General features: G+C 49.1%; 1 protein-coding gene across 2 annotated transcripts in view; it reads right to left on the bottom strand.

Annotated features, from left to right (window-relative positions):
* The window catches only part of BACE2 (beta-secretase 2), a 122,068-nt gene extending 101,995 nt beyond the window's left edge, over nucleotides 1–20,073 (bottom strand). For both annotated transcript variants that reach the window (XM_059921595.1, XM_059921594.1), the window contains exon 1: nucleotides 19,774–20,073. In XM_059921595.1, coding sequence (XP_059777578.1) covers nucleotides 19,774–20,073 — 300 coding nt within the window. The remainder of the gene's footprint in view (nucleotides 1–19,773) is intronic.
* Nucleotides 20,074–24,959: the final 4,886 nt, after the last annotated feature.

The following is a 24,959-nucleotide window of genomic DNA, read 5'->3' as shown; positions in this document are numbered from 1 at the left end:
CCTTTCCCATATTAGGGAAGTTTTCAACTATAATCTCTTCAAATATTTTCTCAGTCCCTTTCTTTTTCTCTTCTTCTTCTGGGACCCCTATAATTCGAATGTTGGTGCGTTTAATGCTGTCCCAGAGGTCTCTGAGACTGTCCTCAGTTCTTTTCATTCTTTTTTCTTTATCCTGCTCTGCAGTAGTTATTTCCACCATTTTATCTTCCAGGTCACTTATCCTTTCTTCTGCCTCAGTTATTCTGCTATTGATCCCATCTAGAGTATTTTTAATTTCATTTATTGTGTTTTTCATCATTGCTTGATTCCTCTTTAGTTCTTCTACGTCCTTGTTAAATGCTTCTTGCATTTTGTCTATTCTATTTCCAAGATTTTGGATCATCCTTACTATCATTATTCTGAATTCTTTTTCAGGTAGACTACCTATTTCCTCTTCATTTGTTAAGTCTAGTGTGTTTTGACCCTGCTCCTTCATCTGCTGTGTGTTTTTCTGTCGTCTCATTTTGCTTATCTTACTGTGTTTGGGGTCTCCTTATCACAGGTTGCAGGTTTGTAGTTCCCGTTGTTTTTGGTATCTGTCCCCAGTGGCTAAGGTTGGTTCAGTGGGTTGTGTAGGCTTCCTGGTGGAGGGAACTAGTGCCTGAGCTCTGGTGGATGAGGCTGGATCTTGTCTTTCTGGTGGGCACGTCCACGTCTGGTGGTGTATTTTGGGGTGTCTGTGGCCTTATTATGATTTTAGGCAGCCTCTCTGCTAATGGATGAGGCTGTGTTCCTGTCTTGCTAGTTGTTTGGCATAGGGTGTTCAGCACTGTAGCTTGCTGGTCATTGAGTGATGCTGGGTCTTGATGTTGAGATGGAGATCTCTGAGAGATTTTTGCCGTTTGGTATTACGTGGAGCTGGGAGGTCTCTTGTGGACCAGTGTCCTGAAGTTGGCTCTCCCACCTCCGAGGTACGGCCCTGATGCCTGGCTGAAGCACCAAGAGCCTTTCGTCCACACGGCTCAGAGTAAGAGGGAGAAAAAATAGAAAGAAAGAAAGGAAGGAAGGAAGGAAGGAAGGAAGGAGGAAGGAAGGAAGGAAGGAAGGAAGGAAAGAAAGAAAGAAAGGAAAGAAAGAAAGAAGCTATAATATAGTGAAGTAAAATAAAGCTATTGTAAAGCAAAGCTATACAGACAAAATCTCCCCCAGAAGCATATACATATACACTCACAAAAAAAAAGGAAAAGGGGAAAAATTAATATATCCTGCTCCCAAAGTCCACCTCCTGAATTTGGGATGATTCGTTGTCTATTCAGGTATTCAACAGATGCAGGCACATCAAGTTGTTTGTGGAGTTTTAATCCGCTTCTTCTGAGGCTGCTGGGACAGATTTCCCCTCCTCTTCTCTGTTCGCACAGCTCCTGGGGATCAGCTTTGGATTTGGACCCGCCTCTGCGTGTAGGTCGCCTGAGGGCGTCTGTTCCCCGCCCAGACAGGACGGGGTTAAAGGAGCAGCTGCTTCGGGGACTCTGGCTCACCCAGGCCGCGGGGAGGGAGGGGTACAGAGGAGGCGGGGCGAGCCTGCGGCGTCAGAGGCCGGCGTGACGTTGCAGCAGCCTGAGGCGCGCAGTGCGTTCTCCCGGGGGATGTTGTCCCTGGATCACGGGACCCTGGCAGTGGCGGGCTTCACGGGCTCCCGGGAGGGGCGGTGTGAAGAGTGACCTGTGCTCGCACACAGGCTTCTTGGAGGCGGCAGCAGCAGCCCCAGCGTCTCACGCCCGTCTCTGGGGTCCGCGCTGATCGCCGCGGCTCGCGCCAGTTTCTGGAGTTCGTTTAGGCGGCGCTCTGAATCCCCTCTCCTTGCGCGCCGCGAAACAAAGAGGCAAGAAAAAGTCTCTTGCCTCTTCGGCAGCTGCAGACTTTTTCCCGGTCTCCCTCCCAGCCAGCTGTGGTGCGCCAACCCCTTCAGGCTGTGTTCACGCCGCCAACCCCAGTCCTCTCCCTGCCGCCAACCCCAGTCCTCTCCCTGCGATCCGACCGAAGCCCGAGCCTCCGCTCCCAGCCCCGCCTGCCCCGGCGGCTGAGCAGACAAGCCTCTCGGGCTGGTGAGCGCTGTTCGGCGCCGAGCCTCTGTGCGGGAGTCTCTCCGTTTTTCCCTCTGCGCCCCTGTTGCTATGGGATCCGCGCTGTTAGCTGCGGCTCGCGCCCGTCTCTGAAGTTCGTTTAGGCAGTGCTCTGAATCCCCTCTCCTCGCGCACCAGGAAATAGGGAAGAAAAAGTCTCTTGCCTCTTCGGCAGCTCCAGTCTTTTTCCCAGACTCCCTCCCGGCCAGCTGTGGTGCACTAGCCCCTTCAGGCTGTGTTCACGCCGCCAACCCCAGTCCTCTCCCTGCGATCCGACCGAAGCCCGAGCCTCAGCTCCCAGCCCCGCCCGCCCCGGCGGCTGAGCAGACAAGCCTCTCGGGCTGGTGAGTGCTGGTCAGCGCCGAGCCTCCGTGCGGGAAGTGCGGGAATCTCTCCGCTTTGCCCTCCGCACCTCTGTGGCTGCGCTCTCCTCCGTAGCTCCGAAGCTTCCCCCCTCTGCCACCCGCAGTCTCTGCCCGCGAAGGGGCTCCTAGTGCGTGGAAACCTTTCCTCCTTCACAGCTCCCTCCCACTGGTGCAGGTGCCGTCCCTATTCTTTTGTCTCTGTTATTTCTTTTTTCTTTTGCCCTACCCAAGTACGGGGGGAGTTTCTTGCCTTTTGGGAGGCCTGACGTTTTCTGCCAGCGTTCAGTGGGTGTTCTATAGGAGCAGTTCCACGTGTAGATGTATTTCTACTGTATCTGTGGGAAGGAAGGTGATCTCCGCATCTTACTCTTCCGCCATCTTCTCTCCTCCAGGACAAGTATTTTTTATGGTCCAGATGGGATCTTACAGCATAGGGACGATTCTTGCCCGGAAGGTCCTCCCCTCCTCATTCCTGCCAACATAAAATGATCCGAGATGTTGGGACGGGAAGGGTGGGGGGCCTGGGACACTGGAAACCTGTGGAATCTGAGTGAGGGGTCGGGGGCCAGGGCTGGAACGGCCGTGTGCATTCCGCCCCCATGAGGAGCTGCACATAAGCAGGAGGTGTTCGTTTGCTGGGATGGCCAGAAGAAAACACGACAGGCTTGGGTGCTGAAGCGACGGAAATTCATCTTCTCACAGCTCTGGAGGCTGGAAGTCCAAGATCAAGGTGTCAGCAGGGCTGGTTTCTCCTGCAGCCGCTCTCCTTGGCTTGCAGACGTCAGCCCTCTTGCTGCCCCTTCATGCGCTCATCCCTCTGTGCACGGGCTCCCCAGGGTCTCTCTGTGTATCCTCATCTCTTCTTTTTGAAAGGACACCAGTCAGACGGGATTAGGGCCACCCTGACAGCCTCATTTTATTACTCTTCAGAGGCCCTGTACCCCCAAATGCAGTCACAGTCTGAGGTTACTGGGGGTCAGGGCTTCAACGTATGGATCTTGGGGACACAATTCAGCTCATAACAGGGGCCAGGCCAGCACAGTGCGGGGATGAGGCCCTGAGACCCTGCAGACCACGCAGTTTCGATCCGAGACCCTGTGGGCACGGGAACACTGACGTCCAAATCCAGAGCAGGAGGAGATGGCGGTGAAGACGGATTGGACACTTGGCTAAGTGTGTGCAGCTCAGTCTATTGAAATAAACTGTACAAACCAAATAAACTGAGGCCTGAATATAAAGGCTCAACAGATTAGGACAGACTCATAAACAAGTGTCACTCTCACTGTCATCACCAGCTGCGCTGATGTCCTCGCCACCAGAGCCCAGCAGGAGAGGGGACACTGCTCCAGGCTCCATGGGAGGAGGCTGGACGCAGGGCCCTCGTGGAGTGGGGGGCAGGGGCGAGGGTCAGCATGGGCCTGCACCGGACCCAACAGCAGCCGTGGGAACCTTCCCATCCTGGCTTGAAGGGCAGGTCGGGAGCCCAATCCCAAGCCAGAAGAGAAGGGAGCTTGAGCGGTCCAGTTACGGAAGCTGGCCACCCTGATGGAGGACAGAAGGGCCGTCCCAGGAAAACTCCCTACCCCTCGAGTCCCTGGGTGATGCCGCTTTCATCCGGGCACCCAGATCAGATGCCTCCTGCTGTGCACTCGGCAGGGCCCCCGCCACCCACAGAGGCGTCTCCAGCACCTTGTTCCTCGCCGGCCTCCTCCGGCCTCCTCCGGCCTCTGCTTCCCACTGGAAGCCAACCCACCTCCCCCCGACACACACAGGCGGAAAAAGCGGAGCAGATGCCACCTTGACTTCTGAGACTGCCTCGTAAAAAAGTGGGCACTGCTAAAACTCCAGGCGTGTAACTCCTAGAGGCTAGTTGGAAAGAGGGGTAAGTACGCACACACAGGCACCGCCTGGTAACCAACCACCGCTGGGAGTTGATATTTATGGTTTAGATAAAGCTTTCAATTGTCTAATTCTATTCTGGGACTGCTCTGGCGGAGGAGCTTACTAAAGAAGGCAGCCGGTCCATCCTCCAGAAGGCCAAGTGTCAGGGACAGACCGGAGAGTGAACAAATGAATGGCTATTTTCCGAGCATCTGTGCTTTTCCAAGGACTGGCCTGAGGACCAGACACATTGGCTCAGTTCAGCAATGGGCAGTTTCTCTTGAATCAAACCAGGTCCACCCTCCCTTACAAGGCTCCTGAATTCCCATAGACTAGTGAAATTTTTGGATAAACTGCTCCATCAAGGAAAATATATCTGAGTATTCAGTCTCTAAATGTGTGTCTATCCATAACTTATGTGCTAAGAGGCAGCTTGGCGAAGTGGTTCAGAGCACACGGTCTGGGACCAGCTCACTCATCTTGAAATCCTGGCTCTGGCCTCATGCAGTGTGTTGCCTCAACACTGTGACTGTCTGCGCCTCTGCATACTCATCTGTAAAATGGGGACAGTGGATGGTAACCTTTCATCTTCCCGAATGTCAATAAGTAGCTCCAGCAAACCAACCATAAGGTACAACTTATCTCTAGGTTGTTATTTTTCTTGAACAGCTGAAATTCTCTGGAAGATTTTTACCCAGGTAGAAAATTCAGTTTCCAGGTCAAGGGTTCAAAACTATTTTTATAGGTAGCAAACTTATATCATTTTTGGTAGTAGAAACCAAATCATGATGGAGACATTTAAAGATATCATCTTCAAAAGACTCTCCATAGCTTTTCTGTTGAAAAGCTGTTCTCAGCTCAGGGTTAAAACATCACCTTAAAGACTTCCCTGGTGGCACAGTGGTTAAGAATCCACCTGCCAATGCAGGGTACATGGGTTCGAGCCCTGGTCCGGGAAGATCCCACATGCCCCGGAGCAACTAAGTCTGTGTGCCACAACTACTGAGCCTGCGCTCTAGAGCCCATGAGCCACAAGTGCTGAGCCTGCGTGCCACAACTACTGAAGCCCGTGCGCCTAGAGCCCAAGCTCTGCAACAAGAGAAGCCACCACAGTGAGAAGCCCGCGCACCACAATGAAGAGTAGCCTCTGCTCGCCTCAACTACAGAAAGCCCGCTTGCAGCAACGAAGGCCTAACACAGCCAAAAAAAAAAAAAAAAAAGAAAAGAATAAACAAGATAAATTTTTTAAAATATTTAAAAAAATAAAATAAAGTATCACCTTAAAGGACATGTTTTAATTATATTTGTTATTTTTTTTCAATACCTATGAAGTAGCATGCTGCTGACGGCCACTTGCAGTTGCGATAAAGGTCAGCAAATCTGGAACTGTGGCTTCCCGGGGAACAAAGGCATGTAACTCATCTTCAGAGGTCTTGTCTTTAAAAACAAACCAGACCAATGATGTGCTGAAGCCTGAAAACTACGGCAGCCTCTGTAAGAAGGGGAGTGTGCGCGGGAACAGAGGCTGGGCTCACATGGCTGCAGAATCTGCGCAATGTTGGAGACTTCTGCCCTGGACAATCTCGAGAGAGAGGCACCTGCACGCGCTGGATCCACTTTCTTAGATGCACACTGTCCTCCCTTTTCTCCACCTTGCTGTCCTCACTTGAAGCTTTTGAAGAGCATCCTCGTTTCTTTGCAGCTGCCTCCCATTCCACGGGACAGATGTGCCGTGGTTCACACCCCCAGTCCCCTTCCCATGAGCATTTGGGTTGTTTCCAATCGTTTGGTATTACAAGTAACATTCCAAAGAATAGCCTTGTGAATTACTTTTCCTATTTTTGCCCAATGTAACTTTTGTGTAATTTCCTAGGAGTGGCTTTCTGAGCCAAAGGATAAATGCATATGAATTTGCCCAGACATTTCTAAACTCCCCTCCATAGCCTTTGTAGGATGGGATAACATTTTAATAGACATTTCTCTTGTCATACAAATGCCTTCAAACAAGCTCTGCAAATCGCTCTTCCCCATGCTTTAATGAAATCTTGGCCAAAGCTATATTTTTCTAATAGCTTTTTGGCAATAAATTTATTTTTAGGTATTATAAGTCCCGTCCTCTTTAACGTCGAAGCTTCTTTCTGGCATCCAATATAATGGGCCTGCCTGAGGCTCAGAGATACAGAGAGGAAGGGGAGGTGTGGTTGGATTTATTTCTATTTCCCCACCTTGATCACAATGATGCCCCAGATTTCTCCAGGACTGAAACAGGGGGAGTGGAAAGGTAAGGGGCAGGAACGTTGTTATTTGACTTCACGGATGGTAGATTCTGGATGTGGCTGATGTCTACATGCAGGGGGCTCCTTAGAACCACTGTCTCCTCCTCCCCATCCCCACCACGGATGGCTCCCACCTGCAGCTTCCTGCGGTGGGCAGAAACCCACTGCTAGTCAGTTGGCCCTTTCTACTCCCTCCTTAGTCTCTAGCGCCTGACAGTCCAACCCAGAGGTCAGCCAACTTTTTTGTATAAAGCCAGATAGTCAGTATCTTAGACTTTGGCAAATGGTGTCTGTCTCATGCACTCAACTCCGCCACTGTAGCACAAAAGCAGCCCCACATGACATGTGAACAAATCATATGGCTGTGTTCCAATAAAACCTTATTAAGGAAACGGGCAGACGTGGCCCACAGGCCTTAGTTGGCTGATCTCTGGTCTACCCCATACAAACTCCCTCTGGTGGTCCTCTCTTGTGGGGTTCCTTCTGTGGTGACCAAAGCCTAGATTCCTGTAACAGGGACACACCTTGATCACTGGAAATAAGCGCCTTGTCCATAACAGCAACAAAGACAATAGTGACAAGATTTTTAGACGTGTTCTTCTCTTCTTTGGAGAGTTCAAGGAGAGGAAAAGAAGGACAAATTGCCCTAAACTATTTTTTAATTATTATTAAGCTATTATTTCTCCCCAAAGATATGATGATGCATCATTTGGAATGCTTTTGGCTGCAAGTAAACAGAAAACTATAGATTTAGAGTAGCCCAAACAAGTAGGGGTTTATTTTTCTCCATATCAAGAAGTCTCTTGAGAAAGTTGGTATTAGATAAACATCTCAGGGAAAGTCAGTGTCAGATCTCTGCTGTTCCCCCTGACCTCTTGTTCAAGGTCAGAAGTTGGTTGCCCCTGTGGAAGGCCTTGCATTTGCATCAAACACAGGAGGGAGGAGAAATTATAATCCCAGCCACACCTGCCACCTTTATCAGGAAAACATACACTTTCCCTGAAATCCCGCAGGAGATCCCATTTAGATCCCATTGTCCACAGCTACGTCCTTAGTCGCAAAGGATGCGCCAGTGAACAGATTCAGGCTGGAGAGAAGAGACTGGAGAAGGTGTTTTAGTCTGGTCACTCAACTGAAAATAGCTGCCACAGGTCAGGTAACAGAATCATTACCATTGCCATGTTTCAAAAACTAGACATGGACACACATAATGAGAACATACTCCATACCCTGTGTACATACAGCCTTGAACTTCCAATCAGCCTTGTAATGTTTCTCTTTTAAATACAAAAAGACAGCCACAATCACCAGCTATTTGAGAAAAGCCTCTAGGTGAGACACAGAGACCATGACAAACACCCTGAGGAAAGGAACTCAGAAGATAAGGCAGGAAGCTGAAAGAAAACTTCAAAAAAAAGTCATAATTTTCTCAGAGTAATAGAAGGTATGCAACTTTGAAACAAGAATAAGGCACAATCAAAAGAGAAACATTCAGAGAAGTGTTCTTGAAAATTAGAATTAAGATAGCAGAAATGAATATGGAAAGTAGAACCAAAAGACAAAGAGATGGGAAATAGGAGAGACCACACAGGATGGCCCCAGCATCTGGATAATAGGAGGTCCAAAGGAGAGAACAGTTACTAAAAAATTTCTCAGAACTGAATGTCTTGAAATTCTAGACTGAAAAGACTCACCAAGCAACCAGCATAAAAAAAAAAAAAAAAAAGACATCATCATGAAGTTTCAGAATACCAGGTCTAATAATAACACATTTACAATATCTCATGTATAGTTCATATACAGTTCATAGACAAAAATCAGAAATCACAATGGCATTGGGCTTATCAACAGCATGAAGGCAGATGACAATGTAAAACTAGCTTCAAGACTGAGGGTACTCTACATAGAAAACCCTAAAGTCTCCACCAAAAAACTATTAGAACTAATAAATAAATTCAGCAAAGTTGCAGGATACAGGATTAATATTTGGTTATCTGTTGCTCTTTTATATACTAATAATGAACTATCAGAAAGAGAAAGTTTTTAAATCACATTAAAAAGAATAAAATACTTAGGAACAAACTTAACCTCACCTTTCAGACTTAATACTCTGAAAACTATAAATATTGATGAAGGATACTGAAGATGATACTAAGAAATATAAAGATATCTTGTGCTCTTGGAGTGGAAGAATTAATATTGTTAAAATGGCCATACTACCCAAAGCAATCTACAGATTTAATGCAATCTCTCAAAATACCCATGGCATTTTTCACAAAACTAGGACAAATAATCCTAAAGTTCATATGGAACCAGAAAAGACCCTGAATTGCCAAAGCAATCTTGAGAAAGAAGAACAAAGCTGGAGGTATCACCCTCCCAGACTTCAGACTATACTACAAAGCTACAGGAATAAAAACAGCATGGTACTGACACAAAAACAGACACATAGATCAATGGAACAGAATAGAGAGCCAGAAATAAACCCACACACCTATGGTCAATTAATCTATAACAAAGGAGGCAAGAAAATACAATGGAGGAAAGACAGCCTCTAACAAGTGGTGTTGGGAAAACTGGACAGCTACATGTAAAACAATGAAATTAGAACATTTTCTCCTACCATATACAAAAATAAAGTCAAAATGGTTTAAAGACTTAAATGTAAGACCTAAAACCAGAAAACTCCTAGAAGAGAACATAGGCAAAACACTCTTTGACATAAATCGTAGCAATATTTTTTTGGCTGTTTCCTAAGGCAAAAAAATAAACAAATGGGGCCTAATTAAACTTAAAAGCTTTTGCACAGCAAAGGAAACCACTGAGAAAATGAAAAGACAACCCTTGGAATAGGAGAAAATGTTTGCAAATGATATGACTGACAAGGGGTAATATCCAAAATACATAAACAGCTCATACAACACAATATCAAAAAAAACAACCCAATCAAAAAATTGGAAGGAGACTTGAATAGAAATTTTTCCAAAGAAGTGATATAGATGGCCAATAGGCACATGAAAAGATGCTCAACATCATTAATCATCAGAGAAACACAAATCAAAACCACAATGAGATATCAACTCATACCTGCTAGAATGGCCATTATCAAAAAGTCTACAAATAACAAACACTGGTGAGGATGAGGAGAAAAGGAGCTGCTCTGACATGCCCGGCTTTTGGAGCAGTTCCTTATTCATCTGCTTTAAAATTGTGCTTTGAGGTTCCTACACTGTTGGTGGAAATGTAAATTGGTGAAGTCACTATGGAGAACAGTATGGAGGTTCCTCAGAAAACTAAAAATAGGATTGCCATATGATCCAGCAATCCCACTCCTGAGTATATAGCCAAAGAATAAGAAAACACATGCACCCCAATGTTCATAGCAGCCCTATTTACAATAGCCAAGATGTGGAAGCAATCCAACTGTCCATCAATAGTAATGGATAAAGAAGATGCAGTAAGCGTATATACAGTTGGAGAGAGGAAAGGGGGAGGGGCAAGATCCGGCGAGGGGATTAAGAGATACAAACTACTATGCATAAAATAGATAAGCAACAGGATATATTGTACAGCACCGGGAATTATAGCCATTCTCTTGTAGTAACTTTTAACGGAGTGTAATCTATAAAACTACCGAATCACTATGCTGTACACCTGAAACTAATATAGTATTGTAAATCAACTATACTTCAATAATAAAGAAAAAAGTCTCTGAGGGATACATCAAGGTGCTGTTGGCCAGAGGAGCCGGGACCGCCCGGTTCCTGTGTCTCCACTCACTCTTGGGTGGGGATCGGAGGTGGTGCGGACTGAAGGACCGGCAGGAAACGGGAAGAGGGCACCACTGACCCCCAGGAGCCCCCCACGGAGCTCTGGTGAAGCTGGGCTGGGGCATGAGGCTCGGATTTGAGGTTCAGCAGGTCCCTGCCTCTGCCGGAAGCCTGAACACAAATACTGGGATTTCTCAGTTCTCCGGCCAGCCTCACGGTTCATAAACCCAGGACAACAAGGCGTGCATTCTAAGACGCAGAGGTGAGCAGGCTCCGAGTGAACGACCTGCTCAGACGTGGAGAGGAAGGTGAGGACTCCACCCCCACCACCAGCCCAGCCTGAATGGGCACTGCAGCATCTCCTATCTGGGTGAAGCAACCAAGGAGGCGGGGAAATGGAAGTCACCCACGTCCTACAGGGTGAATGAGCCAAAATGTACATACACTTACTGATCAAAGGACAACAAAAAGTGTTTTATATATTTTTGAAATTTGTGTATACTGAAGAATTGATGTTATGGAGACTATAAGCAAACTATTAGGTAGTAAATTCTTACGCACACAGGGGAGCTACACTTGGGTGAATGTGGTTATGGATTAGATGACATGTCAGTGTCCCTGGATCAGGAACTTGGCAGTTTTGTGACCTTTGCATGCCTGCTCTTCCACATCACAAGGCGCCAGCCACTCAAAAGGTTTTGAAAATCCTTATGTTCAGAGCATTCGATTTTCAAAGGAGGTTTTGTGGTTGTTTTTAACCTCAAACGAAATCTCTCTTTGCCCCCCAACCATTTTCTCCCAGTGCTTACACATCACATCTTCCTTTTCCAGAAAAAAGTTCAAAGTACACGCAGCAATGAGAGGCTCGCTCCGGACTGACTCACAGAGGCTTTCGTGAGTTAGATTCTAGAACACTCCAGGAAGTTAGGATTTTAAAGCAGAGCTTTAAAACTCTGCTTTGTGACTCGTGGGCCAAAATGATGCTCTCAAATACATTCAGTGGCAGAGAGTAATCATTCTTTTATTCCTCAAATATTAGCCCAGCCTGGGCCAGCCATGGCTCCAGGCAGGAGGGATGCCATGGCCGCAGTACATTGTGCTGATGCCAATAATTCTGTGCCCCTGACCCTAAAGTCTCCTGGGACTCTGCCTGCAGGCTTCTCTTGCCAGCAGCTGCAGGACCACAAACGTGCCCCCTTTAGCCCTCACCCAGGACCAACCGGAGTGGATGGTAAATGTCCAGCTCCTCTGCCCTTCCGCTGGGACAGATGAGTCTAGGTGACATTCCCTCTCAGAGATCCCAGGGTACTGAGCCCACTGCCCACGCCTGCAACCTCTTCCTCACCCACACTTCCCCATCCCCTTCCAAGTGAACTGTCCAACTCACATCCTTGTCTCAGTCTGTTTCTGGGGAAACCCAAACCAAGACACAAGTCTAAGTGGTCTCCTGCACCCCACCTGCCCCGGCACCCCGAGTTTAACTTTCCTTCCTTATTCAGAAACTCCCCCTGACAACCATACTTAACTCCCCTCCCCCAACTCCTCACACCCTGCACACACGTGACCTAGAAGCATGTAGCATAATGTTTTCACACTTTGCAAGGCCTTGGTTCTAATAAAATCGAACCTCAAAGCACAATTTTAAAGCAGATGAATAAGGAACTGCTCCAAAAGCCGGGCATGTCACAGCGGCTCCCCGCGGCCCACTGTGCTGGTGCTGTATGCCCTCCTGGTATAGGCTTTGCCTGCCTGGCTTCATCCTGGAACATGGGTCCCCCTTTCTAAAGGGGTCTTTACCCACGCCCATCACTAGGCTGTACTGTCTCTCGGTACCCATCAAAACATCTGTTTACTTTCTTTACAATCTGTCTTCCCAACAAACACGCAGGTTCTAGAAAAGCTAGGGCCATCTTCGTCTAGTTGACTGTTGCATCCCTGGGCTTAGGATAGGGCGTGGCATACAGCAGGTGCTTAATAAATACACCGAATGAAGGAGTAAAGCATGCTCATCCTTTGAGTCTAGTTCAAAATTCTTTCACCTCTTTCATCCCCAATCACTCGAGTTAGAAGTGCCTTACTGCATCTGGCAAGAAGAACCACGGCACTGGAACAAGACAGGATTGCAAAGATCCGGAGACCCACAGGTGTGGGCCTGCTGCCACTCCCCACTGGTGCCCACACAGATGCTTGTGACGGACAGCCTCCCTCCCTGCTCTGGGCAGGATTTCAGATCCCTGGTACTGCTGACATTTGGGAGCAGGTAATCTTTGGTTGGGTGAGGGGCTCTGTCCTGTGCATTGTAGGATGTCCCTGGACATCCACCCACCAGATGCCAGTGGTACCACCCAAACTGTGACACCAAAAATGTCTCCAGAGAGTGCCCAATGTCCCCTGGAGGATACAATTTCCCTGGATCGGGAACCGCTGAGTTAGACTTACTTGCTACCCCTAGGATAAAGCTCTATACCCACCCCCCCTTGAGAGGGCTGAAAGCCGAGAACCCAACACTCACATTTCCTGTTTGCTTTAGTGAAAATGACCACTGTCCCGCTAAAGACAGGAGGTGGCAAAACAAATGTAACTGGAACCATTTGTAACAACTTCTAACTTGCACTCCACGAATGCCCCGCTGGTGGCACCCATCCACAAACAAATGGTTACGTGTCAGCAATAAGGTAACCACAGGATGGGGGAGGAAGCCCTGGATACTTTGAGATCAGCGCAAACAGAAAACGGGACGTCCGCTGAAGCTCATAATTTAAAATATGGCTCTTGTACGTGTATGTCTTTTAAACTTTCCTTTTCCTAGTAATTCATTTTCATTGATTTACAAACGACTGATCGGGACAGACTGGAAATTTCAAAAGGACACAATCAGCACAGAGACTTTGAACAGCACGGCCCTAGAGCTCTTGCTCTGGAGAATGCGCACTCCACCTTTCCAACCTGCCAAGTGCAAGGAAGCTTCTGGAACCCAATCTGCTCGAGGTAGGGATTTCCTAAACGGGCAGAGTTAACACTTAATCAGACAACAGCCTTTAGGAAGATGAAAGAACCTACCGATTGCGTTCAGGAAACCACCCAGCAGAGGAGACTCTGGCCTCTTCGTGGCCTCAAATAGTGTCCAAGGGACGGGGCCAGGCTTGCTGCTTAAGTGGGGGAGGGAGTTGAGAGACGTGATAAAATGCAGATTCTCAGGCCCCGGTGCAGGCTCTCTCGCCCTGTCAGTCTGGCCCGGGTCTTGGGAATCTGTATTTTTAACCAACCCTACAAGGTGTTCTCGGTCCTCCCCGCAGCCAGCTGGTTTGCGGAGCAAGGACTCCAGTTCTGCCCTCGGAGCCGGCAGCATCCAGCCCCCCCGCCCCCCCCTCCCCCGGCTCCCCAGAGCCTGAACCAGATTCTGCATCTTAATAGACCCCCGGGTGACGCACCTGCATGCCGCTGCTGAAAATTAGGGCTATCGGAAGCTCTCACCAACAAAATGGATTAGAATCACTGAGTGTCAGAGCTTCTAGGAAGCATCTCAGGTTACCCGGTGAAATCCCCAGTTTACAGATGAGGAAACTGAGGCCCCGAAAGGCTGAAGAACTTGCTCGCCCACATCAATATCTGGCAAGCAGCCCATCTGGGATCAGCACCAGAAATGCCGAATTCCCAAAGGCTGTGACAAACGCGCAGACCTGCCTGCTCCTTGGTGGCTTGTCTGATTGGGGAAAGCTAATGAGTTTCCCCAGGAGGCAGCTTGATGTAGCGAAAAGGGCTCTGGATGCCCCTCTGGGGCTTGGAGTCCACGCCCCCCTTCACAAAGCAGCAGCTTCCCTTCTGGCAGTGTATCCTGCCTTGAAAGGGGGTCAGACCTGATTATCCCGCCCTCCCTAGGCTACCTGGAAAACCTTTTGATTCAGTGCTTTCCACCCTTTTTCCCCACGGTGCCCCTTTCTGAGGTGGCTGCCTTGTGGGTAGTTCTCTTGGGTTTCTGGCAGGGGGTTTGCAGGGCAGACAAACTGAAGTAGTTCTCAGCCCACTGCCAAGAAGTGCATTTATCCGGCACGGGGCTGGGGAGGGCTGGAGGTGCGCAGGGTCCTTGGGGGGGCCGGGTATAAATCCTCCCCCCGTGTGTCCTCAGTCTAGTGTGAAATGGAGGGAGAGGTTTTCCACTGCCCTTTACGGCTCGCGGGCACGATGAAGCCGTCCCAGGGCATCACCCCTTTACACTGAAGGCAGTCCTCTTCATCTTCCTAAAATGGCAGGGCTGAGACTGTGTGTTTCTAGGTACTGGTATATGATGCGCCGTATAATAAAACTAGGAAACGTCCAACCCGAGACCTGTGCGGGGTAGCAAGCATTATCTCAGAAACAAACCTACGAGTTTTGTTTCCTTCCTGTGGTGATGTCGGCTCTCCAAGAGTCGCTTTACCTCTTTGAGAATTCCAAGAGCAAAAAAGCGACTTTTTTATTGAGTACGATAGGCAAAAAAAATCAAATAGTCCATCTGGGCCAGGAGAGGATGAAGGGGAGCCCCATGAAAGCCGGTCCAACCAGGCATCACACACACATTCTCCACAGCCCGGGAAACTGGCCCAGAATATGGGACACACACCCTAACTCACACCGTACCCCTCAGTATCCATGCACGAGGCACAGAAGCCGAGGTGGGCCATCCACCTGCCTCACAGGTGGGTTCTGTTTTCCAGGTGGTATCCGTTGTCACTAACAAACAATGAGGTCCTCTGTCAACATTCAGCCTGGGCTGGGCAAGCAGAACAGAGGGAGTGCAAGGAGAAACCTGTGACAGATGGCAGGGGAGCCAAGTGTAAGGAGAAGGCCCTTTGTTAGTCCTAAAAGGAGGCTCTTAGGCTCGAGGGAGAAGTGCCTTGCTCACCATCAGACGGGACCCAGCGCCTACCCCTGCTGCCCTCTGCTTGGGGCTGGGGCGAGAGTCCAAAGCCACCAACCCCGGTCCTCAGCCCAGGTGGACCCTGAATCCAGGGCCAGAGGCTTGACCTGCTCCATTCAGCGTCTGGGATATAAAATAAACCCCAGGGCGTGCTGTCCCACACCCCGAGGAAGGGAAAATGCCGCCTCTGAATTCCTCTCCTCAGCTCTGACACAGCCCACCCTGGAGGAGAAATCCCTCTCGCAATGGCTCACCTTGACCTTTCCCTTTTGGTTTTAGTTAGAACGGGGTCAGCAATCATTCTAGGAGGAAACAGGAAGCCCAGAGGAGGTCAAGCCACCTACCGACAACAAAGGAAGTCAGGCAGAAGTCAAGAAAATGCTGGAGATGCTTGAGGGGAAAAGGCGTGTGTTTCATATCAAACAGATTCCATTGAAAAGGGGTGACAGATGCCTTACAAAGTCTTTAAAACATGAAACAAGCTTTCAACATGAGTATTTGTGAGTCATAGGTATTTAAATATCAGTGATCTGAGCTTGTCTAAGTGGGCTTTTCCCAAGTTATGCAATAATTGCAGCAATTCTAGAATGAATGCAGCACGACAAAAGACATTTTAAAAATTTAAGTGATTACTCTCTAGTGAGGAAACCGGTACCGAAATACAGAAAATAACCCAAACCCTCCCCTCCCCGACCCCCGGCCCTGTCCCCAGCACAATATCTTGTCACAGACTCTGTGTCACACAACACCAAAACCACCATGTGCTGCTGCCTTTGATGAAAACTACACTTGAATTCCAAATTAAAATTATCGGCAATTAAAAGATGGGATAGAATGAAAGAAAAAAAATCCACAGAATGATAAACTTAGAATGAACTTGTTATGGGTTAATTGTGTCCCCCCGAACCCTGCCAAAAAAAAAGGGATGCTGAAGTCCTAAACCCCAGTTCCTGTCTTGATACGAGAGCCTTCAGAGGGAGCGCAGCCCCACAGACACCTTGGCTTTGGACTCCTGGCGTCCAGAACTGTGACAGAGTATGTTTCTATTGTTTTAAGTCACCTAGTTTGTGGTCATTCATTACATCAGCTGCAGGAAACTAAGAAGAACTTAAAAGATCTTCAACCAATGGGGAAAAGGAAGCATGGGGAGGTTGTCACCTGCCCATCGTCAAGTATGTAATGCCACTAGGATCTGGGACCCTGCAGTGGGTCCAGGACGCTTCCCACTACCCCCAAGTCATTCACAGATAAATAAAGATGGTTCTTTAAGAAAAAAAGTCACTGCGACTCAAATAGCAGCATGCAGAGCGGTGAAGTGCTTAGACTGTGGACTGGGGCAGACCTGATGGATAAGCCCGCTCAGGCACTCATCAGTGTGACTTGGGACAAATGACTTGGCCTCTCTGAGCCTCAGTTTCCCCATCTGAAAACTAAGTCAAATAACCGTACGTACTTCAGCATGTACATGCTGTGGTGAAGAGAAAATGAAGTGATCCAGGCAAAATGCTTAGCATGGTGTCCAGAACCCGATAAGCCTGAAATCAAGGTTATAGCTATTAATACACAGTTGTTAACGATTTCTCAGACTCTGTCTCTCCAAGTTGTTTGGAGCGGATTCCTTGGCTTGGCCTTTCACAGTCCTCCATAATAAAGCCTTTGATGTTGGATTATTGCTCCAAAGCTCAGGACTCCCGTTCTTGATTAAAGCCTTCAGGGAATGACCACATTTCCAAGAGTTGCCTTTCCCATGGGAGAGCAGGGATGGTGGGGCTCTGATCCAATTATTCATGATGCTGAGCCTTCAGCTTTGCCTGGAAGGAAGGGGACCCAATGGAGGGAACGGCAGGGGCTGGGAGAGTCCAGTTTGTGTCACGTGTTAAGTTCCTAATACCTTGGGGTGTACGGTTCAGGGATCTCTGGCTGAAAAGGGTGATAGGAGGCCAAAAACCAAAGAAAAGAAGTCAGAAGGGAGGAAGGGAAGGGACCAGGTATCTGCCAGGTCATTGAGAACTTGGGTTCTGGAGTCCAGCTGCCTGGGTTCAACTTCTGGTGCTTTCCTTTTTTCTTGTCCCGTTGCCCTGGGAAAGTCATTCAACCTCTCCAAGTTTCAGTTGTCCCATCCCCTAAATCGGGGTAAGAACTTGGAGCTGTTGTGAGGATTTCCTGCAATGGCACATGTAAGGCACACGGCACAGTGCTAGCCAAAAGGGGAGCCCTCCACACTAGCTATGACTATTATTTAATTTTCAAAAGATTCTTGATTATTTACTGCTTGAATGTACAATTCCATTTTTCTCTCCACCTAAGCAAGTTTTATTTTAGGCTTCAGAGAATCAGCAGAGAACATATGCATGACTCTTGGCGATTAACAGAGCAGGAAAAAACTTCCTTCAAGTTCAGAAGTCACCCTATGACTGTCCCCTCTTGCCTGCTGCAAATACCTGGCCGGTGGTCGGAGATGTTTCAGGGGGAGGTAGGCAAGAAATGAATCCTGATGCACTCGTCATTAACACCTGAGAGTTTACAGTAGGCATTTGGAAAGCGCACACATGAATTCTGCTATAAAGCAGCTTATTACTAAATCAGGTCAAGAAGGAGGCACAGAATATTTCACTTCCCGTCAAAAGTAAAAATTAAATCTGGATTGTTAAAAACAGCCCTCCCTGGAAACATGCGACTGTGTAACTGAGAACTAACCTTGAATGAACTATTTCCTTGGCCAAGGTAAAGATATCAGCATAAGATACTCAATACATTCTTGTTAATTCATTAAACTTCATTATTTTAGAGTAAAGGTCATTGGATTAATTAATAAAGACAAACTATTATTTAGGAAAGTTGTTTGTTTTTTTGCAAGCCCAAGAGAAATATTTTCTCATTCTTCTAGATGCTTTTTTCCCTTCCCCTCTTCTCTGGAGGAAGACAGGCGTCAGGACCCAAACTGCCCAAATTTACTTTAGTTGAGAGAATTCCCTTCCACTCAAAACATCCAGGCACACATTTCCCAAGTGGTGAATGATTTAAGGCCTGTTCCAAAAGATTATCCTTAGGCCACAAAAAGAGGTTCATACTATCTCATGAAATCTTGTGAAAAGTGAAATGCACCAGGTTCTCACCACCCAGCGCGTGTTCTCACGTGGTGGCTTTTACCAGCTCCAACCTCTTGTCAAGTTAAGCTTCCTCAGCTGACTCTCTCCCCCCGGCCCTCCCCCCTGCTCTCCAGCCACTATCCACCCGAGGAGATGCCAAAGACAGCGCTTAGATGAAAGGCAACCAGAATCAAAGTTTTGAGCCGAAATACATTTTTGAAGGCTTTTCTTTTTTAAACTAATTAAACAAGTATAGAAGTTAGTCAGTAGAGTTTCTTTTTTTAAAGAGATTAGCATGGCATGTCTTTCCTCTTAAGAAAGTCTTGAATAATTTAATTAGAATTACACCAAAGTCATGAGTATGTGCTATTTATGGGGGAATCATGGCTGAGTTAAAACCCAAATGACAATGTTAAAAATAAAGTATCTTCAGACACCGTATTCAATGGATAAGAGAAACTTGACTTCAACGCACAGATTAGGCAGTTTGGAAGGAGGAGGGAGGCCAAACCAACTCCTGGGATTTTGTTTTTCTTAAGATGACCGGACCTGGGCACATTTGTTTCTTGCTACAAAAAGTGCTAATAATTGAAAATGAGGGTAAGATCGCTGTTTGATTTTATTTTTATTTTGTCACCGGGAGACCTCTTGGTCCCCGGAAGCCTGGCTCAGCGTATTTTTTTTTTTTTCCCAGTCCTTTTACTGCATTTAACACGTTCGCCACACGTGTGTAGACTCTTTGATCGGCGCAGAGGGGCTGAGCAGCAGGGCCAGCCCGGAGGAAGCTGACCAGCCAACTCCGAGAGAGGAAAGTGGAGCTGGGGAGACGCTGCTCCCTCCGCGGGCGGCCGGCGAGCGAGCCTCCTTGGACAGGGTTGCTTTGAGCTGAGATAAAGCAAGAATCCCTTTGAAAGGGTACTACGCCTGTGGAGGCCGTCCACGAGCCTCCTTAGCGACGAGACAGCGCGGGGGTACGGGCGGGAGTATTAACGCTCAGTGATTCCCCCGGTAACAGCAGTACCGCTCCCTGGGCCCACCGCCAGGTCTCCTCGCTGAGAAGACGCGTCGCTCGCCAGAAGGCAATCCCATTAGAGGCAAGTTACAGGTCTCTCGCCTCGCAGCCACACGGAGAGGGAGAGCTTAACAAGTTCCGAAGCGCTTGCACACACCCCCGGCTGCGCCCGGGGCAGGACTGCCACCGCTCCGCGCCCCGAGTGCGCGCGCCCCGGCTCCCGGCCCGGAGCCCCTCTGCGTCCCCAAGATCTGCTCTCCGGGGACAGCTGCTGTTTTGGGGGCGACGCTAAGCTGCGTGGAGGCACAGCTGGGTGACCCCAAGAGCCCCCGGCTGCAGGGCGCCCGGTCCGAGAGGGCTGGCGAGCGCGCACCGACCTACCTTCTGCGGGGGCGTCCCGATCAGCATCTCCAGGTAGTAGCCGCGGCCAGAGTCCCCCTGCAGGTTATCCACCATGGCCAAGAAGTTGGCTGCACCCCCGGCGGGCTCCAGGGCGAGCGCCAGGCCGTCCGCGCGGGGCTCGGCGGGGGGTCCGGGCCCAGGGGTGGGCGCCGCCCCGCGGCTGCTGGCCGATGCCACCCGGAGAGGCAGCGTGAAGGGCGCGGGGGCCGGCGCCGGGGCCGCGCGCAGCAGCCACTGGGCCAGCAGCGGCAGCAGCAGCGCCCGGGCCAGCGCGCCCATGCCCGCGGCGGGGCTCGGGGGGCGCGCCTGGCCGGGCCCGTCCCGTCCGGCGACAGCGGCTCAGCGACTCTGCGGCGCGCTGGGCTGCGGGGTCGGGCTGGGCGCGCAGCGGGGCCGCCGGCGGCGGCGGCGGGCGGGAGGAGGACCGGGGAGGAGGTGCGGCAGGAGGAGGAGGCGCCGGAGCCGCTCCAGCCCGCGCCAAGTTAAGCAAGTTGGTCGCCGCTGCCCCCTCTGGCGGGCAGCGGCTGCCCCGCAAGGGCCGGGCCCCTCCCTCCTCCCCGGCCAAGGTCAAAGCGAGGCGCGGGGTCCGCCCGGGTCCACCCAGGCCTCCCCTGTTCACCCTCGCTCGTCTCGGGCCGCGCCTCTTCCCCGGGAAACTCGAGTCCCCAGTTTCCTCGGAACGCGCCCCGGCTGCCACGGCCAACGGATGTGACGAGACTCATCGGATACCAGGGGGGAAAGTTTCGGGAACCCTTAAAGGGGCAGCGAGGGCCTGAACCGGCTCCCTGGCCGCGCGCGCCCGGCTGCCCCGCCGGTGCTCCCTGGCCCCCTAGTGGCGGGGACTTCCAGGGGTGACGTGGGGGTCAGCGGGAAGCGTAGGGAAACGCAGAAAAGCCGCGAGCATCTCTAGGAGTGAAAGAGTCTGCGCCTCCCCTCGCCAAGTACGTCCCTACAGCCCTGCAGCCCCCCCCACCCCCGCTGGGGTCCTTCTGCTTCTCGGGGCCTCTCCTGTGCCCACCCCCCCCCCAAACCCCCGTTCCTGCCCATTCCCCGTCCCCACTTCGGGGGCCCCTGAGTGATTTTGAAGAGGTCTGAGTGGAGGCTGGGAGAGGCAAGGGTTGCGGGAAGCCCGGGGAGGACGCGAGAGCCTTGGAGACTTCTCTCTAGAAATCTGGGGGAGGTAGGGGGCTTGGCTGCTGTAGCTGCACCAGCCTCGGTTCTCCCTTTGCGCCCACCGTTTGAGCCGGGGAGGTGGCATCCGCAGCTGGCATTGAGCCTGGGCTTCTCCGCCCCCTGCTCGATCGTAATGCAGATGCGATGCTGCCAGTAGCTGCTCCTTCACCTGCCCCAGGACTCCCTCAGTCCACCCAGCAAGTTGCAGTCATCATCCAAAATCAGGGCCATAGAATTTACAGCTCTGCCTCCATTCCCCCCACCCCACCCCCCACCCCTCACCCCTTCCCGCTTCCCCCGGGCTCTCCGCGGATTATCTAATTAATACTTGTTTAGCCACAGACACCAAGACCCAGAAATGCATTCAGTAATGCGAGCCACGAGGGTTATTATTTTATTTTAGATACGAAACGCAGGGGGGACAATTCCATAAGCTAAAGTCCATCGATTTCTACGGAAACAAGGAGTAGAAAACTCTACCTCCTCCAGCTGAATTGCGTTGGCTGTTTAAAAAAAAAAAAACAAGCCCATCTTCAAACAGCGGGGAGGCTGGAGGAAAGCTTCCCTCCTCCTTGCAGTTTCCAGTTACTTCTACTCAAGATTTGATTTTTATTGCTGTCTTCCCAATTTTAGAATCAGGTCTAGCTCTGCAAGGGACCCTTATGTCAGAGATCTTCAGCTGTATTGATTTTCAGATGGCTTTAACTATAAATCACATTTCCCCAAACTATATCCCAACTTTAACAAATCCCCAGCCACACAGAGGAAGGCCTGGTTGGGTCCCGTGATATAACCTCAGCTGATATTCCCCATAAATCTGCATAGTTATGCCAGAACTATTACATTCATATATTCACATTTCGAATTCAAGGTTGTAGAAGAAGTGTAATTTTTTTTTTAAATGGTTATTTATACTCCTCAGTGTCCAGTCTTGAGGGGTTTCCAAAGACATCTGACAGCTCTCAGAAGATTGTAACCTTGTAAAAAGCCCATGAAATTTATTAAGGACATTGACATATGGGCTACATGACATATAAGTTGCAACATTAGAGACATTTGCTCTAGTAATTAAACAGCACAAGAGAAGTTTTTAAAAATCCAGTCTAATTAAGGTTTGTCCTTCAGGAAACTCCTGACCCCATCTAGTATGAGTGTTCATGAGCTTTTCATTTTAAGAGGGCTAGTTTAGGTTTGTGAGTAAACAAGTGCAGTAAGGTATAGTCACAGAGAAACTTGTGCAGTTTTAATGGAGGGCAGAGCTGCCGCATCAGAAAATGATGCAGGCAGAAGGGACACCATCTGATGACCCATTGTGGTCTCTGTTTTTATGAATGGTCTTAGAGTTCTTGATCCCTACTCAGAACTATGGTGCTGGCTGGATTTGGGAAACAATCATTTTGCCTCCCAGGTGTTTTAACTGAAATCATATGTGGCAGTCTTCCCGTTGGCCGGCTTCGGGTTTCTTTTACAGCATCCTTGAAGGGCTTCTCCAAGAAAGAAGCCACTTTCCATGGTGTTGGTGACCAATGCAGTGGGGAGGGAGGAGGTGACCCCCTCACTCCTTGATAGCAGCCCCGCATCCTCTCCAGACTGGCCCATGCTCCCTCACCACACCCATAGCCTACCCCCCTCCTCCCCTCCCCCTCCTTCTCCCCCCTTCTCCTCCTCCTCCCCTTCCTCCCTCCAGACTGAGCACCTCCATTTTCAGCCATACACTCCCTTGGTCCATTCAGGAAAACCAAAGCCCTACAGTGAGATGGGCCCTCCCTCCTTGCAAAGAGCAAACACCATCATCGTGTCCCTGGACAGCAGGAGGTGAGGAAGGGTCTCACCCTCCAGCCCAGGGAGCTCACCAGGGATTCCTTCCAGGAATACGAGGCACGCTTGGCCAGAAAGCTTGTCATTGATGCTTATGTTGATGTTCCCTGGCTCTGACGACTAGCTCTGAGTTCCTTTTATACCAGCAGTTCTCAGACTTTTTGGTCTCAGACCCCCTTTACACTCTTAAAAATTGAGGACCCCCAAAGAGCTTTTGTTTATGTGGATCATATCTATCAATAGTCACCAAATAAGGAAACAGAACTGAGACATTTTAACAATATGTAGTAATTCATGTAAAAATCATAATAACAAACCCATCACACAGCAACATCAATAACATTTTAATGACAACTAACTTCTGAGAAAAATTAGGAGTGACATTATTTTGCACTTTTGCACATTTCTCTCTGCCTTAATAGGAGGCAGCTGGATTCTCATATCCGCTTCTACGGTACATTCAGTCTATTACGAAGTCTCTAGAAAATTCTACCAACAGACAGGAGAGAATGAGCGTGAACAAGGCAAATAACATTTTTGTATTATCATAAAAAGAGTTTTGAGCTAAAGGACCCCCTGAAGGGTCAGACCACACTTTGAGAACTGTTGTTTTGCACTAGCTTTCTTTGGTTTCTATGTTTGCATCTTAAGTCCTTTTCAACATACAAAGAGTCCTTTGTACCAGGCACTGTGTCAACTGGGAGGAAAAGGCAAAATAAGAGCTGGTCCTTAAGTTTGCACACTAGATCGAGGGGCACTTTTCTTTTATCCTAGCGGCAGCCCCCCCCCCCCAGACTTAGCAGGAGGGGGACCCAGGCCACCTGCAGCCCAGAGGAAGCTTGTGGATTTATCTCTTCATTCTCCTGCAGCTTCATTTCCCACCTGCCCCCAGGCTCCTTCTCAGCAACTTATGAAAGTTTAAGGCTCCTCTTCTCTCGCTTTTTAAACCTGTCCTGATCCTGCCCTTCTGCGGCTACTGCTTCTGACGCCCCTCCCACTGAAACTGCTGCCTGCACCCCTCATCCCAACTTCCTCCCCTCCCCCACTCACTCCTCACCTACAACTCTCTGCCCACGCATTGACAGGCTCTGTCCCTGTGGACAATTCTCCATCCTTATCCCTACCCACCCCCTTGGCAGCATTGCACACTGGGCTCTTCATCCACGCCTGGCATTTTCAAGCCTGACTCTTCCTGCCTGCGCCTTGAGGCAGGGCTCCAGAATTGCTAGTTTTCAAAGCTTCCAGGAGAATCTGGAATTTGAGCCTGGGAGAAATGGGATAAAATGTCAGATTGAAGAGGCTCAGTGCCCTCATAATCCTGAATTGATTTGGAAATTTCAGCATGCATCCCTGAGGTCTTTCATATTTAAAAAAAACGATTCCTTGCTGTGTTGACTGAAAAGACCTAGAAAAAGTGAGCATCCCCAGTGCCTGAATTAGGGTTTCTAAATATCATTTCCCTCTACACCAGGCCTCCTTGGAGAAGGCTGACTCCAGGCTTGGAACAGAAACCCAACAACATGACCCTGGGACATTTTGTCATACCAGAAAGTTAAGGATGTTATCAAAGATTCCTGAGGTCCTATCAAGAGCTGGGGCAGAGCTGCAACAATTTAAACATCATTAAAAGTAGTAATTGCAATGGCTCAGAACACTTCAATTATCTTGAAACTTATTCGTTCATAATGTTCTTTTAAAAAGTCCATTGTTTATCTTTGAAGAATGCTAAGGAACCCAATTCATTGTTTTTAAAAACTGGCAGAGAAAGGAGAAGAATCAAGCATTTATTATCTTGACTTTCTTGTACAAACCATGCCTCAGTGGAACCAAATAACTGATGAAGGGAAATTTCTCTTTATAGAAATATTGCAGCTAAGAAGTGAAGGAATGATTGAATTAGACTGTTGTCATTCTGCAGCCCCTAAAGAATTAATGGATCGAGGCACTGAGCGTACACAGCTGGTAACACCACACAGCATTCGGTGCCTCCTGATGGAAGGCCACCATGCTGCCTGTGAAATGTTCTGGTCAAAACATCAAACCTGAATCTGATTAAGCCTCTAGACCACAGGTTGGCAAACCATATCCTGGGAGCCAGATCTGGCCTGCTGCCTGTTTCGGTAAATAAGGCTTTGTTGAAACACAGCCACACCTATTTGCTGAAGTAGTTGCAA

This window comes from Balaenoptera ricei, chromosome 4, assembly GCF_028023285.1.
Source record: "Balaenoptera ricei isolate mBalRic1 chromosome 4, mBalRic1.hap2, whole genome shotgun sequence".
NCBI classification, from domain to species: Eukaryota; Metazoa; Chordata; class Mammalia; order Artiodactyla; family Balaenopteridae; genus Balaenoptera; species Balaenoptera ricei.
This window is presented reverse-complemented; position numbering and strand designations above follow the sequence as displayed.